The sequence below is a fragment of the Argiope bruennichi genome, chromosome 8 (assembly GCF_947563725.1).
Source record: "Argiope bruennichi chromosome 8, qqArgBrue1.1, whole genome shotgun sequence".
Lineage (NCBI taxonomy): Eukaryota > Metazoa > Arthropoda > Arachnida > Araneae > Araneidae > Argiope > Argiope bruennichi.
In genome coordinates this window covers 20657140-20677641 of record NC_079158.1, presented here as the reverse complement: position 1 = coordinate 20677641, position 20502 = coordinate 20657140, and the positions used below count along the sequence as shown (strand labels likewise).

General features: G+C 28.6%; 1 protein-coding gene across 4 annotated transcripts in view; it reads left to right on the top strand.

The window, feature by feature from the left end:
* LOC129981026 (bromodomain adjacent to zinc finger domain protein 1A-like) overlaps window positions 1-16963 on the top strand; it is a 43917-nt gene extending 26954 nt beyond the window's left edge. For 2 of the 4 annotated variants that reach the window (XM_056091628.1, XM_056091630.1), the window contains 11 exons: window positions 770-861; window positions 957-1096; window positions 1208-1276; window positions 3151-3383; window positions 4445-4575; window positions 8917-9152; window positions 11197-11289; window positions 11374-11442; window positions 11807-11869; window positions 12805-12956; window positions 16314-16963. In XM_056091628.1, coding sequence (XP_055947603.1) covers window positions 770-861; window positions 957-1096; window positions 1208-1276; window positions 3151-3383; window positions 4445-4575; window positions 8917-9152; window positions 11197-11289; window positions 11374-11442; window positions 11807-11869; window positions 12805-12956; window positions 16314-16583 — 1548 coding nt within the window. In that variant the 3' untranslated portion in view covers window positions 16584-16963. The remainder of the gene's footprint in view (window positions 1-769; window positions 862-956; window positions 1097-1207; window positions 1277-3150; window positions 3384-4444; window positions 4576-8916; window positions 9153-11196; window positions 11290-11373; window positions 11443-11806; window positions 11870-12804; window positions 12957-16313) is intronic. The other 2 variants (XM_056091629.1, XM_056091631.1) reach the window with 2 other exon arrangements.
* The last annotated feature ends 3539 nt before the right edge of the window (window positions 16964-20502 follow it).

Genomic DNA, 20502 nt, shown 5'->3' with positions numbered 1-20502 from the left:
TTTAATTTCAGATTCTTTTATTTGGTCTTAAACCTTTAATAATTAATATAGGATTATGAAATTAAGTTTAACATGATTGTTGTGGAAAATGGAATGGTTTTGTAATGGAAAAGGAATAATTATTTTATATTTAATTTATATGATAGGTATATAAAGTGTTATTAGATTCTACATTAATACTGGTTTTTTAATAAATAATTCATCAAGTTTTAAATATGTTAATAAATGAAATTTTAGATTTATCTTAGTTAAAAAAAAACTATATTCAGCTGATATTCAAACTTTTATTACATGTTTGTTTTAAATTATGTTTATTTTAAATAAAATTATGTTGGACGGATTATAAAAATATATTATTATTATTAGGGAGAGGTTTTTAAAATAATTTAAAGATAATTTCTCAATTTTGTTTGAAATTTTTTTGGATGTAAATGGAATGAATGAGAGACAAGTATTTAATTCTTTTTTTGTGAACTGTATATTATATTCTTATCTTAGGGTTTAACAGGGTTTTTTTAAAAAAAATCATTAGTTAGATACACTGATGTTTTATAAAAAATAATTCTATTTTTTCTAAAACTGCATCAATTTTCTCAGCTGCTCAAAATTCTTTTAAATACAAATCATAAAATTCAGGATAATGGATGATGTTTCAAGCAGAAATTTTGATATTATTGGTGAAGGTTTTTGAGTTATTTTAGTTTATTCATTGAAATAATATTTCTGAACAATTAAAGTCACTTTTATAATTTAATTGGCTATCCTACAGGTTGAAGATCGAGAAGCCTGGCGATCGACTCTTGAGCAGGGTGCTTATGATGTGCAAGTCAATGACATTGGAAAGAAAGAAAAGGATAAAGAGTAAGTCAAATGAGTTGGTTTTTTGTAAAATTCTGACATGATAGCAAAGCGTTTTATGTGTGCATGTTTTGATTTTTTTTCCCTCCCTTTTGAAGAGATTTTGTTAAAGAAGAAAATTCTGATTCTAAAAGCAATATTTGTCATGCTCCTGTTGAACAAATGGTTAAGGAACTTGCTTTTGCCATGCTTCAAGTATCTCAGGGCATTGAACTGAAATACCTCAATCCTCCTTTAGGTAATTGATATATTATTCTTTATGTCATCAGCTTATGCTGCATTGATACATTAGTTAATAATTCACAACAATGTATGTTTATATTTTATTTGCTTCTTTTCTGTATTATAGGTGAAAGTGAGGAAAGTAAAAAAGCAAAACAGAAAACTTCTGATGATACTGAATCTCTGAAAAAGAAAAGTAAGATTGAATTGACTTTTAAAATTGCATGATTAAATGTATTATTTGGGAATAATTTTTTGTATATGTAGCCATAATATAATGGAAAAATTTCTGCATAAAGATTCTTTTATATTCAAAAATTTAGTATATGCTTTTTTTTTTTTTTTTGAAAACATAGTTTTTCTATATCCCTTCTTTCTATTGGTTAAATGATAATCCACAAGTGTTATATCAATATTTTTCATATTTTTCTAATTTGAAATATTATTTATTATTATTGAAAAACCCAGTCCTATTCAGAATAATTTTTTTTTATTTATTAATAAAAATTATTTGTTATAAAGAAGGTTACCATGTTTACCAACAGTTATGGATTTTTTTTTTTTTTTTTTTTTTTTTTTGTAATTGCTATAGAAATTGGATGACAGGTAGTGGAAAACTACAAGTTGTTATATATTGAAAAACATTAAAAAAATTCCTTACTTACAGCAACACCAATATATATATATATATATATATATATATATATATATATAAACTTAAAAAAGCAAAAAAAGAGTTTGCTTATAAATGCAAAACAAATTGTAAATTGTTAACAAATAATATTAATTTGTTTCGCTAACAAAATCTTGTTGCATAATGTTTTAAGTGAAATTATTCCCCTTGTATATTTAGTATCTGAAATAATTTTTAATAAAGTTTGAAAATATATATTCAATAATTTTTTATTACTACATTATATGTAATATATCATAAGAAGTCATAACCAATGTTGGAAAGATATTGGTTATGATTATTGTATTAAACCTGACAACGACAAGTACAAACATCGTAAAATATAAAAAGTATTTAATAAAGGTACTTGATGAAGTACTAAGGTGGATGTAAATAAACCCATGTTTTAAAAATGCTTGTGTATAAAATATCTTGGTATGCAAATTCCTCACATTATCAGACACTTCAATTCAAATGAGACGATTAGTTGTATTAATTAGTTTTTAGATTTTCAAAAAAGCTTTAAGAATAATAAAAATATTAATTAAACATGGCTTGTCACCTTTAGAAGTATAGTAATAAAAATGATGTAAAATGTTTTTAAAGTTTTTGTTCAGTAAATGAAAAACCCATTTTTAATTGATAATGGCTATTTAATTGATTAGAAGATATGCTCAATGGGCTAATATATGACTGTCACCGATCAATTAATGAAAGATTTATTAGAAAAATCACATTAAAATTGCTAGAGTACTTAAAAAATATTAAAAATAATTTTAGTATACTGTGGATGTAAATAGTAAATGTGAAAAGTTTTATTTCTTTGTAGTGGGATCTTCACTATTCATAAACTTTGCAATTATTCCTGTTAACACTAATCACCAAAATTGGATTGTACCAAAAAATGAAATGCCGAATATAAAATAATGTTAAAAAAATGTATTAGCAATAACCTTCAAAGAATTATAAAAATTGCAGAACTTCAACTCGCTAATTTCTGCCACAATTCATCATTAAAAAAAATTGTAAATATTAATTCAGAATTAACTCCAGAATTTTCATACTTAGCTCACTGATAAATCAATCAAGTTAAGTACTAAAAAATAATTTTTTAAAAAAATGCAGTTTCTATACATTGAAACAGAAGTTTAGATTTTATTTCCAATTGTAACATCAAAGCAGTAGGGATATTTTTAATTCCACTCAGTGTTACATTCAATGTTGAACTATTGTACTATTGATTGTTTCAAAGCGCATGAATCTTTCTTATGTTTAGATTATTTGTGAGTGAAGTTAATGTAAAATCTTCAGTAGTTTGGATTTCTTTAATGTGCAGTTTTTTCTAATTCCTTTTTCTTTATAAAGATGAAACTAAAATTTGCTGATTGTATTTTTAGCTTCAAATAAACCTTTAGCATTGGAGAGATGGCAGGAGTCCCTGATGCAGTGCACAAGCCCGTCTCAGTTGTTTGTTCACCTTGGAACTTTGGAGCGAAGTGTTGCTTGGTCGAGGTCTGTTCTGAAAGCGCACTGTAGAATATGTCGAAGGCGGGGCGATGCTGAAAATATGTTGCTGTGTGATGGCTGTAACAGAGGACACCATTTATATTGTTTGAAACCGCCATTGAATGTAAGTAGCTTCATTCATATTTGTGATTGTTTTCTTTTGTAAATATTTCTTTCTGTTCTGAGCGTGAAATATGTTTTGAACAATAGTAAATAATTCAAATAATTGCTCCATCATAGGGAATTGCTACTCAGACCCGAATAAAACTCTAGAAATCTTATACATTTCTCAACAGTTTATCAAGAACAAAATTATACTGAAAGGCTTTTGTCTTTAAAAGGTCCTAGAATTCTTTCTCAAAAAATTGTGAGTAAAATGAACAATAGTAACTGTGAGGTTTTCAGATCATTGTGCAGTCCTTGAAATACAGGAATCACATAAAATTCAGGATTCATAGTTTGTAGTTATGTGCACATAAGCAGGATTTTATATCCTTCCCTTAATACTTTTGCCCAAATCTAGTTATTGTAGAAAAGTGGTTGAATCAACAAATGCATTACTAAAATGGTTAAATAATTCTCCTTCATTAAAAAAATATATATATAGCTTACAGTTTTCTTCTAATGCAACAATAAGAAGTTACAAACAACATTAATATCATGAATTATAATGCCATTAAATTTTAATCTATGACTGAAATTATGTTTTAGCTTAATTTTTGTAGTGTAACAGGGAAACAGTAATAATAATAATAATAAAAAAAAATAGTTTTGAACTTGCCTTTTGAAATAGTTTGGATAACCATTGTCTCATTTAGATGGGAAATGAAAGAGTCTTAAGTATTCTATTCCCCCTTCCCATTTAGTATCAAATACTGATGAACTTTGTTAGTTCTACCTTCCTTTTTAAGTCCCCCCTCCCCCCAACAAAATGTGATAATAACCAAAATAAAGTCTTGTAATTATTTTGTAATATCAGATAATAAAGTCAGAAATTTTTATCTGCTAATCAGAACTTTTGATTTCATTCATCAAAAGACATTGATGAATTAAAAGTTAGTATTATTCGAAATTTTATTTAGAACAGAATTGCTAAAGCTCATTTGTATGTCTTGCTTATAATTATTGGTAAAAGTGCATTTTACCTTAGGTTTTCATTTTAACATTATATTTTTAATCTTTTAGGCTATTCCAGAAGGTGACTGGTTTTGTCTCAGTTGCAAACCAGTTGAGAAACCTGTCAGTCCTGAAAAAAAGATTCGTAAAGTAGAAAGTGACAGTGAAGAAGCAGACAGTGATGAAGATGATGAACAGAGGTAATTTTTAGATTTCTCATTATTGAAGTTTATAACAGGGGTGTTTGTGCTCCGGGGAAACCCCGGAATTCCGGGGATTTTGAACTTCGATACCCGGAAATTCCGGGGATCGTCGTTCAAAAGGAAGTAGGAATAATAATGAATTATTTATTTTGATCTGGGTAATTTTGTTTGCTTTGAAAGCAGAAAACGCAAGGTCAGTGTGTGTGGTGAAAACTTTTCCTTTCTTTCTCCAAAGACAGTGATAATGCGTGAAAAGGGGGAAAAAACTTCTTTTTTGTTCTTTCCTTATTGCGAGTTATGACTCATTCCCCCTGTTCTCGGACATTCTCTTCTGGATTCTTTTCGGCAAGTAGGCGCGGCAGAAAAAAAAAAGGGAGAGACTTCGTTCGACCAGATGTGCGATCACGTGACCTGGGTTCAAAGGTCTTACTTTTGCAAAAAAAGTAATTCATTGAACTTTTATAATTAGGTCATTCAATACTTCATAATCGTAATTTTTCATTTCTCCCCCCCCCCTTCTCGAAACTCCAAAATGTCGGTAGTAAGTCCGTAAAAGTTTCCGGTTATTTTTTGGGGTCCCACAAACACCCCTGTTTATAAGCACAGTTGTTTACATTATAATTAGTCAAATGTTGGCTAGGTCTTATTATTACTTAAGCTTATTTACATTTATTATAATGTAAAAGAGTGTGTTATTTATTGATAGAATAGTAGTTATAGGCAGAAATATTTTAAAGGCTGATTAAATATGACCTTTGGATTTCTCTTTATCTAGGGATATTAATAACTGGTATGGATTATAAATCTGAACAATGAAATTTCAGATTATTATTATTGTAGCTGTTAGTATGCACTGTAATTGAAATTATATATACATAATAAGAAAATGCTTTAAATACACTGAAGTGCCTGAAAAACTGGTATACCGATCTGATATTGTGTAGAGCTCCCACGAGCATGCAGAAGTGCTGCAATTCAACATGGCATGGATTCAACTTATTTGTGAAGGTACTCTGTAGACAGTTTACGCAGGACAGTCTACAAAGTCATGGGAGTGTGAAGTGGTGAAGATCTGCTGAGGACAGCACGTTGCAAAACATCCCAGATATCTCAATAATGTTCATGTTGGAGACCTGTGGGGTGGCGCATTATCCTTTTGGAATTGTTCACATCCGTCGGAATGCTCACAGGACATGAATGGATGCGGGTGATCAGAAAGGATGTTAATGTATTGGTGACCTGTCACAGTTGAGTAGATGTATCAACAGTACCAACTGTATACACCCCATACCATCACAGAGCCTCCACCAGCTTGAACAGTTCCTTCTAGCCATAAGGGATTCATGGGTTTTTTCCATACCAGTACAAGGGCCATCTGCCCGATACATCTGGAAACATGATTTGTCAGAACAAACTACGTTTTTCCAATGACGGTGTTGACAAGCCCAGGCAAAGTACAGAACTTTGTGCCATTGAGTCAACAATGGTACACAAGATGGTCTGCGGCTGCAAAAGCCCATATCAGTTAAGATACATTGTACAGTGCATGTGCTGACACTTGTTGATGGGCCCGTATTGAAATCCGCATCAATTAGAAGAAGTGTTGAACATCTGTCTTGTGTAACAATTCTTTTCAGCTGTCGATATCGTTCTGTCAAGGTCCTTTTCTGGCCGCAGTGCTGTTGGAAATTTGAAGTTTTACCGGAAAACCTGATATTTGCAGTACATTTTTGCGGTTGTGCGCAAAAATCCAAATTTTATCGCTACTTTGAAAAAGCTGTCCCTATCTCTCGTACGCCAACGATTATGCCCCTTTGAAAATCACTTAAATCTTGATAATCTACCATTGTAACAGCAAGAATCGTTGAATAGTCTCCGTAGACAGTCTGTCTTATATGTGCACTGTTGACTACCTGGCATTATGCTGATTGGTTGAACACCTTCATTATTAGCAGGCGACCTGCTATACCAGTTTTTCTGACTCTTCAGTGTATTAGTTGCACAGAAGAGGGGAAAAAAAAAAAAAGAAAAAAAAAATTTTTTTTTGATAAAGTGTTATACATATCATTTTGTACATTGTTTTTTTAGAAGTAAAAAATAGAATATCTGTTTCATAAAATTGTGAAATTAAAATTTAAACAATTATTTTTAAGGCTAGCACTCCTTTGGTAAATTATATTTTTTTAAACTAGTATCACAGATTACTTTACTATACATATTTAACAAGTTGAATTAGTGAAGTTATTTGAGTTGTCACATGCAATGTTATTGTTATTCAGTGTTGCATTGCTAGCTAATTTTATCTTAGATTAGTATAATAGTTACTTCCTGAAATTTTAGATTGTAAGACTTATTTATTCGGATATATTTAAAGAAACTTTTGGGTTCTTATTCTAACAGCTGAGATTGGTTCATTTTGTAATAGTTTAGTATGAGTGTTTTTTTTTTTTTATTTTTTACTTATTGCTTTTAGGCTGATATTCTTTGGTGTATTAGTATGTAAAATCGAGGTTCAAACGTTGTTATATTAGAATTTTTTAAGATTCAAATCTCCATTAAAAAAATTAGCTCCCATAGAATTAATCCCGTAATAAAATGGAACACTTAAGCGTAATATAATTAAAATTGGAAGCAATAATAATTATACAAATTATGTGGTTTAATTAGTCGTTGCTTAATTTTAAAGTGGGGACATTTAACTCAGCCAGCAATGCAGATTTAGTGTTTTTCCAATTCTATAGGATTATATATAATATGAAATTTATGGCAAGGTAACGGAGTAGTGTAGTAGATTTTTAAATAGTAGTCATAAATTTACCTGAGCTGATAAAATAATACTAGCTGCCTTTTGTGACCAGCTTGTTTAACCATATTTATTGACTTTTTAGGCTAGTATTAATGTAAATTGCATATTTAAAAAAAAATTTACTTAAATAAAACTGAAAAACATATTCAATAGAATAAGTGAAAACAATTTGTAACACATGCAAATTAAAAAAAATCTATTATGAAATAAAAGTGGAAGTAAAAGATCTTATTTATGTATTTTTGTTGAAAGTAAGTATTTCTTTAAAACTTAAATTTTATGTTGACAAAAGCACTCGATTGAATATTTTAGTGAATGAATTTAAATTTCATAGCTTTAAAATTAAATTGTTACAAGTTGTGCATTAAATTTAACAGAAATGGCTTAAAATAAAGAAAATGTTGAATAGAAATGAAATTGATCATTAAAAAGGTATTTGTTTTAGATGATACAAAAACCATTTTTTGCGAGAAATTTTGAAAGATAAATCTATTGATTTCCATTAATAAGTCATAACGTTAGCCGTCTCGCAATATTAAAGCATATTTTTGAGGCATATTAAACTTCAATTGACGCTATTTCTTCATTAATTTACAGCTTCTTTCTTGATTACTTTTACAGCTTTACCGTGAATAAATGTTTTGGTTTAGCTTTATCTAGGACATTTCTAATATTTTAAAATTTCCTTAGTTAGTGAAGCTACTAATTAAGAGCAGCTGTAAAAGTGCTCAATGAAGTTGTTTTAAACATTTGTATTTTGATTTGTTTATGTTTATCAGTTGTCATTCAACAATACATAATAAAATTCTTTGCCATGTACTTTTATAAGATTGTATTCCTGTGAATTTCTATTCTATGTATTGGTTCAACTTATCTAATAAAAAATTATTTAAGAAATAATTTGAATTCCAAACAGTTCATAAAACTTGCACTGCATTACTTTTTTTTTTTAAACTAAAGGCTCTTTGTTTTTATTTTTTGCACTTCTATGTCATGAGAAGAATAAGACAAGCAGTCAAAATTTTTTTCACTCTTTCCCAATGCTTTTTTCATGTTAAAATCTTCAAATTATAGATAGGAAAAATTAATCTTGCAAATCTCAAACTTTTTGGTTAAAGTAATTAGACATTGGAGATAAAGAAATTTTGATTCAAAAAATGCAATCAGAAAACCTGGCGTTTTTTATTAATTTTTTTAAAGTAAACTTTGCTTTTTATTTATTTATTTGTTGGTTTTCTCCTTTAAAAATTGTTTTTACATATAAAAGATCTGTATTAGAAACAAAAATCTTTATAAATATGGCTAAGAAATTCCAAGAAGGTGTATCAATGTTCAAGGTTGTATTGCAATATTAATAAAGCTTATGACTTGTCTACTTGATTAATTTATCTGAAAACTCTGCTTTTGTAATTTATTTGAATTTCCAATTTTTTGAGCACTATGTTTCATTTTGCTTATAATGCTGAAGAATTTTAAGCATCTGATATGTTGAGCTTCTTAATTTTTAATTTGCCATTCCTTTTATGAATTAGTGTTGAAGAGGAAGAGGAAGAAGATGAAGAGGACGCTGATAGTACTATGGATGATTCCTCTGCTATTCAAGAATCTTGCGAGGCATGTGGTGATGTGGGAACTCTGTTGTGTTGTGATAGATGTCCGTTGATGTACCACCCGGAATGTGTAAATCTGAAGCGAATTCCACGAGGAGAATGGCTCTGCCCCAAGTGCACTAAAAAAGAGGAAGCTGTAAAGAAAGCACAAAAGCACCGTAAGTACCATTGTCTATTTTAGATAGCCTGTTTCTGAAAATGATACGGGAATTTTAAGCCATTATTTTTTGTTATTTAAAATGAATATTTCTTAAAATGTTCTTTTTTCATTCGTTTCATCATTGCTCATATTTTATATATATATATATATATATATATATATATACTAGCCGCCTTTGGCGACCAGCCGGTTCGCCAATCTTAATGTTCGTTTAAATTTTAATAATTAAATAGGTTTAACCGGAGTTTAACCCCCTTCTTCGCCAAGTTGCGATAACGCACCAAAGCTGGCAATCTTTATTATGCACTATAATTGAACATCTGCTTCTTTGCTTTTGAACATTTCGCAAGGCCGTTGTTTGCGATTTTTAAAAATTTCGCCAAGCAGGGGATAAAACTCCGGTCGTACCATTAAACATTTTACGCAATTCCAACTTTAATAGATTCTTCAGCAAAATATTTTAAAACTTCAAATTTTGATAGTCATATAATTCACTCATAATATTATAAAGGCCTTCAGTTATAGCGTGATATATATCTCTCTAATTTTCTGTTACCCCTCGTAGAAATTATGCTTTAAATTATAGTGTAAATGATTAATCTGCAATTAATATAATAATATTTTTTACTGAAACAAAGCATTTTTTTTAATAATATGATTACTGATAATAGAGTCACTGAGCGTTTAAACTTTATGGTCACTAAAGAATATCTTTCTTAATTTATGTAATATCTCAAGAATTTGTCAACAAAAATTTCTCAGATTCATCATGAACAGATCGATTCATTAACAATGTTTAATTTTAAATGCATCAAACACTAAGAAAATAAAATGAATCGTTTAAAATAATTGGTCGAAAACAGGTTTAAAAAAATCTACTTAAAAAACGATGTACTTAAAACTATAAGCATATACAAAAAATATATAACTAACATAAATACATTTTACTTACAAAAGCATGCAACTAACCTAAAAATAATTTAAATCGTCGGTTGGTTGTCATGCCAACAATCAGAACAATGCGCATGCGTGGATTTTCTTCGCCAGTTACGTCAACGCAAATGCTTAAATTTTTCTACGCCAGTTGGGGTAACGCTATGCAGATTAGACATTTTTAATTTCCTTTATTCTGTGTTATTTTAATTCAAAAGTACCTCAGAATGAATCTGAAACATGGATTAATTAACAATGTTTAATTTTAAATGCATAAAACATTAAGAAAATAAACAGAATCGTTTGAAATAATTCGTCGAAAAATGTTAACCCTAGCCTAATTACTGTTGGGAGAAAAAAACAACTGATGCCTTATTTATTTGGCGATGGGGAAAATGGAAGATTTTTTTGGCGGAAAAGTTGGCGTTGGGAAAAATGGGAGATTTTTTTGGCGGGAAAGTTAGTTTTTAATTAATAATGGACTACCCCTAACATTTAGGGGGATGAAAAATAGATGTTGGCCGATTCTCATAGATACCGGATAAGCAAAAAAAATTTCATCAAAATCGGTCAAGCCGTTTCGGAGGAGTATGGCAACGAAAACTGTGACAGGAGAATTTTATATATTATATATATATATATATATATATATATGTTTTTAAATTTCCCTTAAAGGTTTTAAAAATGTTTTAATATGAGGTTCAAATTTACAGTGAAAATTTTTGCTACCTTACATTATGTATAAAATTATGAATTTTGTGAAGAATCATTTTTGCAGTCCCACTTTCTACAGGTATGGTTGGAAGAAAAAAATTATATTTAAGCAAAACAATTTGACCTAGAATTGCAAATTAAAATTTAAGTTTCTATCTTAGATTATTCTATAAAAGATAACTCTTTATAAACTTGTAGAGAAAGGAATGTTTTGTTTATATGTTTATTATCATTTTTTTTCTATATTATATATATCGATAGAACCATTTGTATCAATTATGTTTTTTTATAATTAGTACTGATAATAATTTTGGATCCCTTTCATTTGAATGTTTTAAAGAGATGTAAAATCTGTTTAAAGAGTTAATATTCTTAATTGATCATTTTTCTTTTAGCTGCAAGTGGATCCTATGGCACCAGGTCAGCTACAATTGCCTCTGATGCAAAGAAAAAACCAAATCCTTTGAGAAATAAGCTGCCTTCTAGAGGTAAGTTAAATACTTTAATTCAAAAATTACATTGAAGCTTCAGTCTTATTTGAATTTTATATGACCTGATTTTAATTTTTTTAGGAGTCAAAAGAAAATATGAAGACTCCTTTGAAGAGGAGTTTGAACCTTCAAGTAAAAGATCTAATAGAGGTATTTAACCCCTCAATTAAAAGAATTGCTAAATGTGTTTGCACTAAAACTTCTCAAGCTTTTCTCAGTACTTTTGCCATTAATATTTATCTGTGCTTATTAACTGCATGCATATGCTTTTTTTTTGTCATTTTTAACATGTTAATTTTTTTTTTTTTTTTTTTAAAGAATGAGTTAAAATGATATAGGAAAGAAAAAAAAAAAAGTTCTTTCTTTCTTTACTTTTACCTTTGAAAATCTGAATGGCAGGTCTATGTAATAATAAAAGTAATTTCATTTTGCATGCTACTCTGACATACTGTTTACTCTAAAATAGAGTTCTAACGTAATAGACATGTATACAATGAACATTTTCTTATCTTAGAAAGAAAATCTTATACAACTGATTCAGAGAAAGAAGATAATCCTTTCAAAAAAGTTTATCGAGGTAATTTTTTAATGGCTTGTAAATGAAATCCATATTTTTTCTCCTTTATACTGAATTTCATTTCGAATGAAACTTTTCAGTTTTTTAAGTGAAATGTTAGTACTTAAAATTTCCCTGCTTAGATTTAAAAATAATTGAGAATCGTTTTTTTTTTAAAGTTTATTTATAATTATTTTCTTTTTGGTTTTTACACTTGTTTATTAATTAAAAAAATGCTTGTCATGCCATTCAATAAAATTAAAGTTCAGCAATTTTTTGCACATTTTTCTTTCTTTGCATATATAATTTGTAGTCTGCTTTACTAACATAAATTGCAAGTTATGAATTTTCAGTGTTTTGATAGTTTCTGTATATTTTGTTTATATATTGCAGAATATCTAACAAAAATATTAGCTATATTAAAAAAAATTAATCTTCACAAATCTACATTTAGTAATTAAATTTGCAATTTCAACAAGTACTAATTTAAACAATGAGAATTTTCAGAACTTGCAGCGAAATTAAGTCAAAACTATTTATAAATTGTAATTATATTAAATTTTACTTCAAAATACTTTCTGATTAAAAGTAATACACTAAAGAATTTAAATTGCAGAGAATTTGGTAATTTACAAATGAAGCATAATCACTTGAATAGTAATGACTTTATAAAATCTATATCATGAATAATGATTTTCAAAAACTCTTCAAGTGCTATTTACTTTGATCATTTTGAAATGAATTTCTTCGGATCACTAGTGTACATATTCACACCTCATCTTTATAACCACTTGAAGAGTTGGGAATACCATTCAATAATCAATGTGTGATGCAAATCTAAAGTGACATTTATATGTCATCTTATTCCTGTGTCATACAACAGTTTCTTGAAAAGTGAACTATTCTTTCATGCCTTCATAGTTTTGTGTTTGAATAGAGACTTTCTATTGGCACAGATTCTGCTGTAAATACAGCCCGAAGGAGATCTAAAACTGGGAACGGGAATGGAAGTGACATGCTGGATTATAAAGCATGCATTGATTTGCTGGTTGAGTTGATGCGTCATCCTTCCAGCTGGCCATTCTTAGTTCCTGTAAGCAAGAAAGATGTAAGTTTCAGTTGCTTCATTTATGCTACAAGTTCTGTACTAAAATTAGGGGTGATTTGGTATTTTTGAAGTCACTTTCAGTGATATATAAATCTAATATTAATTTTAAGCATTAAGTTTGTTACTCTACATCTCATCAAAGTCTAATGCAATTGTTTTAGCATGTGCCACTTTCATTGAATTATAGCAAAATATAAATATTTGAATGAAAAATCATGTTTTTTGATAAATTGAATTATTGAAGTATCATTCCATGTGGTAAAATTTATAGAATGAAATAATGAAGTAAAATTATCATAATATTAGAAAGGAATCCAAAATCTCCCAATCAAATTAACTTTAAAACGTCTATTACCTGCTTGTATCATATAATAGTCTATTTTAAAGTTACTGATTTCCAAAAACTTTATGTATATAAATTTATTCAATTTTATATAAAATCAAATTACTTCTGAAAGATAATTGTTTCAAATACTGAAAATAACTAAAACCCTATTTTCATATAAAATGCATTAATTTTTCTGGAGATGCTAAACAAAAATTTTGCTTATAAAAATCAGATTTTAAGATGAATATATAAAATTATTTATATCTAAATTATATACAAAAATATTAAAATCAAAAGTGAAATTTTTATCTTATCAGATTAATAATGATTCAATCGTACACTTATATTATTTTCTTTTAGTGTAAAGTTACATATTAGTATTTAGGCTTATGCATGCTTATCTTTGTAAAATCATATTTATTTTTGTTGCCACTGCAGCTTTTTTTTTAATGGTAAATCATCAGATGAGGGACATGTGATGTTTTTGTATTGTGAGTGATTTTAATGAAATTCCTTCCAGTTTTGAGAAATGGGTAGAAAAATTGAGTGAATTGTGCAATCACTTTTGAAATCTACTTTATTTTGCACATACAAATTTGAGAAAATATACAGATGAATATAAGTTAATTATTTTGCAGATAAATATTATAAATTGATGTGACTGCAGTTTTCTGCTCCCTCCCTCTCCCCCTGAGTTTTAAGAAATTTGCATTTTAGTTGTATAAAAATAATTAATAGAACAGAATCCTCTGTAAAATATGAATTCAGCAGCAAAGAGCTACAGAAGTTCTTAACAATAAAAGGGTGGGAAAATGCTTGGCAACAATTGAGTTGAAGAGGAAAATTTTGTCAAGGAAGCAAATAAAATATCAGGTAATACTGCAGATAAATTTTTTTAAAAAAAAGTTTGCAGGTTTCAAAAATTTTTTTCATGACTGAATCTTATATGCAAAATGAAGCTGTTTGCCATATCAGTGTGATTGATCACAAAAACAAGCTATGAAATGCTTTGAGTCATATCAATAAAAATAATCTGAAAAAAAAAAAAAAAACAACCAGTAACATGTTTGAAATAAGCTACAAAGGTTCATTGATCATTAAAGTTAAGTTTACTAAAATAAGCGAGTGAAGTGTGTTAACAATCAAGTATTGACCTTCCCCTCATATGTGTTCTCCTATATACATTTATATTTGTCCTGGACAATATGCTTCTTAAAATTGTTTTAGGAAAATCTGATGCTATTGATTTTTTAAAAAACTTTTATAAATGCTTTGAAAGGAATAAAACTGCCGACTGGGCTGCAGTTCAGATAATTTTTTATGTTCATTCATTATCTATTTACATATTCCACTGCTTGTTTTTTGTCACTGTTTGGGTTTCCTTATTTTACAGTTTGGTCAATCATATTCTTGTATTTTGGAATGTTTATCTCTTTTGTAAGTCGGCTATTTAGCTTTTGGTTAGGGAGGGGAACAGATGTGTTTACTTCATTGAAGTCATGTTGATATATTTTTGCAATAAATGCCAAACAGATTTTTGATTTAGCGAAATTAGTGCTGTAAATACTTAATTACAGTAAATTCTGTTGAGTAGCATCAGAATGTATTAATTTATGTCCAGTTTATGATCTTCTACTTCATCATTTACTATATATATATATATATATATATATATATATATATATATATATATATATATATATATATATATATAATATGCTTGAAATATAACCTTCTTTAATTAAGCATTAATTTAAGCTGTTTAATAATCTAACATTCAACTAACAAATTTAGCACTTTTGCTTCTTTCATTATTGTACTTGATGAATAATAATAATGTCTCTATAATGATATAACACTTCTGAGTATCCGGCTCAAACTATCTGACTTAGTTTTCTTTTATCGTAATTAAATGAATAGGGCAAGGCGTTCCCTTGACAACATTGTTAAGCCGGCGTCTGCTATGATCCTCCCACATGTCACGTGCGAAATACAGGTTGTGACAGGAAAGGACAGAGTTCTACTCATGGTTCATCAGTGTGTAACGGTCCTTAATTGTTGTGTTAAATGTGCCACATTGGGTAATAAACAAAAAATTGTAGTTACTATGGAAGAGAAATCATGCACTATACAGTGGCTAGACTCTGATTAACAGCAAAAAATACTGCTTAAGAGTTGGAAAAAGTACAGGGGAGGGACTGGGGGGAAAAATTGAATAGAAACTGAAAAGTGGTGTGTTGCACAAATGAGTAAAAATGGCATAAAAATAAGAAAGACCATACTTAATCGTAAGCATAAAGAAGTTGAGGAAGCTTTATTTTTGTGGCATGAAAACTTAAGAGGAAAAGGTGTACCTGTAATTGGACCAATATTGCAGGGGAAAACTGGAATTTTTCTTATATAATTAATGTGAATCAGTTTTCTTGAATTGGGCCTAAGATTTATGATGTTTTGTATATATGATATTTATTAATTTTGCTTACATTGCATACTGGTTTTTAAATTAAAATCTGAGCATAAAGTAAAAGCATCTCATTGTTTTACTAGATGCTTAAACATTTAAAAATAACTTGCGTGTTATTTTTTAGACATTGCTAAAGCTTCTCTTTATATACAAGTTTGGTATTCTTGGAAAGTTGCATTTTGGCTGTAATTGGCAAAGCACAACTTTTAATTTATTAAATAAAAGTTTATTTAATTTATTAAAGAAAAGTTATTGGGGGGGGTCAACTGCAAACTACTATATTCTTATTTGTGTACAAATCATTCAAAAAATGGATATTTGTTCTTGTCAAACAAATTTACCATATTTTAAAAGTTGTTATATGCTCAGTATCAAAGTACACTAGTGATTAAAAACTGTGTTGTTGAAATTTTCTTCAGTTTGCCTTTTTACCAAAACAGTCTATATTTATCATATTGTATTATTTTTTTTATAATGAACTTAATTTGATGTCATGTATAAAATTTTATCATTAAGAAATGATTTTTTTTTGTTTATTTTTAATGTTCCTTTTTTTCCCCTCCAGGCACCAGATTATCATCAAATAATAAAACGCCCTATGGACTTCGGAACAATTCGCTCAAAGCTTAATTACATGCAATACAAAACCAATGAAGACTTCATACGTGATGTTTTTCTGGTTCTGCAAAATTGTGAGTGGTTTAATCCGAAGTCCAGCCCTGAATATAAATGTGCACAAGTAATTAATAAAGAAGTAAAGAGACTTATACAAGAGTACCAAATCTGTAATCCACAGACAATTAATAGCCTCGTACCAAATGTAAATGAATCTTGAAAAATTGTATTATATGACTGTTGCATATGTATTTAGACTCTGAACCATCTTGAATATGAGATTGTATGTTGCACACTTCTGTTCAGTGGATTATGTTTCCCCGTCGATATTTCAATTAACTAAGCAGAAAATTTGTAAAATTGTTTTGTCATCTAGAATATGTTCAGTTTTTGTAAGAGCAATCTTTTATTGTATTTTGTTAATCATGTCTTTCCAAATGACGGTGTTTTAGTTTCAGCTGTACTATTTATTTTAAAATTAGCCATTTGCATAAAAAGACTTGACTGCTATGACAGGTAAGGAGTTTTATCTTCCTTTCAATCTGAAAATTGTCATAGGATTTCAGCTGGTGTATTATATAATTTATATATTTTTGTCCTTCATGAATAAATTCTTTTTCAAAACTAAATTTGTATTTCTTGAGTTTCTTATTTCAAAAGAATTGCATACATTAATATATTTTGAACAAAAATTGCTTGCAATACATATTTTTAAAATATGGTGCAGGGAAAAAATAATTGGACAGCTACCTTTTATAAGATACGAGGAAAAATAAAATTGTTAATTACACATAGTAGATTTATGTCTACTCATACTGCTTTATGAAAACAATCCATGCATTGTCTGCAGAATATATTAATGTACCAGTGGTTAAAGATACTTCCTAACAATTTGTGTGTATGGTCAATCATATTATTTTTCTCCTAGTATGCTTTTTTCTGAAAGTCAATATTTTTATCCTGCAAATACAATCTTTTAAGTTACAATTTCTTTTAATATCAAATATATTACAATTTCTTTACATTGTTTATATTCACTAATTCTTTTACATCAGAAAAATATTATGCTTAAGTGGGAAAATAAATCAGAAAAAGATAGTTCATATCATAACAAAGGAAATTCAATGAATAATAATTAGATGGAAAATTTTAATGACATCTTTAAAACTTGACCTTTTTTTTTTTAAAAAAAAAAAAAAAAACTTTTTACTAATGAAACAAGTTTGAACCAAGATTCAGATTTCTTGCTTTAAATATATAAAGTACAATCCTGTTAAACAGACTATTAAATTTATTTTAAATCTAGTTTTACATTTTTAATACCATTCTTCTCAAAATTGATCTAACCTGCATTTCATTGATTTAAAATTAAGGCACGGAATTAAAATTTCAATATTGCATTTTCAACTGATAAAGCTACAGATCCTTTTAATCCTAAAAGTAAAAATTCCTATACTGAGTTGAAAGTTTAATGAAAACCTCTTCCTTCTGGGATATTATTTTTAGACAAATTTAGTTATTCATTTTTTTATAACTAACATTTTTTTGGATTGGATCAGGATTAGCATTAGTATGATTCTATGAGATTGCTTCACTATTTGTAAAGCTGGGGGGGGGAGGAAAGTATATTATTGTCTTCTTCAAAGGATATTATAAAAAATGAAAATAAGTTTTCCCAATTTATTTTCTTTCTATAGCTGTTACAGACCCCCCCCCCCCCCCATGATTTAGAGAGCAATGCGCAACATAAGCCATTGAAATTAGGAATATTACTTCCTGGCTTTTAGAGACCTTCTAAGAACGAATATTTCAAAATTTTAATTAAAAATATAATTTTAATGTATTACCGTAATATTAAAGTATCATCGCATAAAAATGATTTTTACAGCATTTTAAAAGTTTTTTTTTTTAAATGTATTAATTTAGTCTAAATGAACGCTTTTTTTTTTTTTTTTTTTTTTTTTTTTTTGCTTTAGTAATTTTTTAAGTTTTGTATACATAATTTGTAACAATGATTTTTATTATAATGAAATTCAAAAAAATGTCATTGCTTCTTTGATTTATTGAGTTATGTTATTTTACCACTGTCAAAATTTTGATAAAAGAAAAAAAAAATCTTTCTTTGGTTTTATTTAAAGTTAATTTAAATTTTCAAGCAGTTTATTCAGTAATTTTATTCAATTTTATATTTTTCAAAGTCCGGATTCTATCATTCTATAACGATTATTACTTTTTTTTTATAACTTTTATAAAAATTGAAAGGAAATTTCTCTATACTTGTAAAAGTTTGCCCTGACTGACAGAGCAATGCACAACATAAATTATTGATGTTAGGAATATGTAATTTCATAAGTTATTTTTAGGATAATATAGGCCGATTAAATGCACATTTTTCAAAATGTTAATTTAAAGTTTAATTAAAATATAAAAAACAGAATTTTAACGTTTTCATTATGAAGTATATTAGCGCACAAAAATAATTATAACACCGTTTTATAAACTTAAAAAAGAACTTTTCAGTGATAGAAATTTTGTTGAATGAATGCATTTTTTTTTCTTTTGTTTTAGTAATTTTTGAAAAATTAGTTTTGAAAGCAAGTTACATCAATGATATTATGATGAAATTCAAAACAATGTCATTGCTTCTTCGAATTGTCGTGGCGTATTATTTTACCACTGTTAAAGTCATGATAAAAGAGAGAAAAAAATGCTTTCTTTGCTTTTATTTAAACTTAAAAACAAATTTAAAGCAGTTTATTGAATAAGATTCTTTATTTGATGAGTTATGTTAACGTTTGGCAGGTTACGTAAAGGCAATATTGTTTAATTGCTAATGAATATTTTACTAAAAAATTACAAATTATGATGAGATAATAGAATAATATTAACAGTACTGTACACACCCGAGTATCCAATTCGCGACTATCCGGTTTCCGTTCTATACGGCCTAGTTTTCTTTTATTGTAATTAAATGAGGATGGCAAGATGTTGCATTGGCAGCGGACGTTTGCTACGGTGCTCCTACGTGTTGTGTGCAAAATACCAGTTGTGACAGGAATAGGGCAGCGTTCTGTTTGTTGATCCTTGTTTCGTCAGTGTGTAACGGACCGATGCAGTTATAATCATTGCCGCTGTCCCTGATTATAATTGCACAATATAATAAGTATTCTAAAGTCCTTGGGGTATGTTTAATGATTTTTTAAGTGTACCATAGTGGAGATTACAGAATTTATGTTAAAATGTGAACAATTTTTATCCTTTAACTTACTTCATCTCTAATAAATTCGTGAAATACAGTACACTCCCGATTATCCGCGGAATTGGGTGGCGCGGCCGCCGCGGATAACAAAAATCGCAGATAATCCGAAAAAAAGCTAAAAACGGGTATAGCAAAAGAGAAAACAGCCATTCCAACTTTGAAAAATCGTTTTATGTACAATAAAACGTAAAATAAACAGCAGGAAATGTCTAACTAACGCTTAATATTTTAATATATCCCTCAAAACTAACCTAAAATGCATTTTGTTAATGAAAGCAGAAAAGTGCTTTGTACTTACAAGAAGCGTTAAGGATACACAGAAAAATTAATACATATGTACTGTTTTAATACTGTAATGTGTTATGTAATTACAAAAGCATAGCTGTAAAACTACACCTTTTTGAAGAAATCAGTCATTTGTGTTTGCTTTTTGCTTTGGAAGCATTTTCTCTTTGCTTGGAAGCAAAAAGAAAAAAAAAAAAAAAACTTAGTGCAGCAGGCGCGGATAATCGGGAGTCTACTGTATATAAATATATATACCAATAGAGAGCCTTCTATTTTAACTCGACACGTTTCTATGATTCACTTGGCCGAGGACGCGTTCACATTCTACGTGGCTTGGAGTAGGATAAATGGAGGCCTTAGTACTCAATAAAGCCGCGTTCCGACGACTTGTAGTCTTTTGAATTTGGTCATAAATCTGCCAACTGACCCATTGTATGACCACCCCCGCCTGTGGACGTCGGTTCAGAGCTTCCTGCAAAGTGTCGGTAAAATGAACAAACATCAAAGAACCCCGGAAAACTACAAGAAAGGGCAAATTATGCCAGCCCCAAGGCGGGCACAGGTCGTCGGAGTGAGGCTTAACGTAAGTTTTATC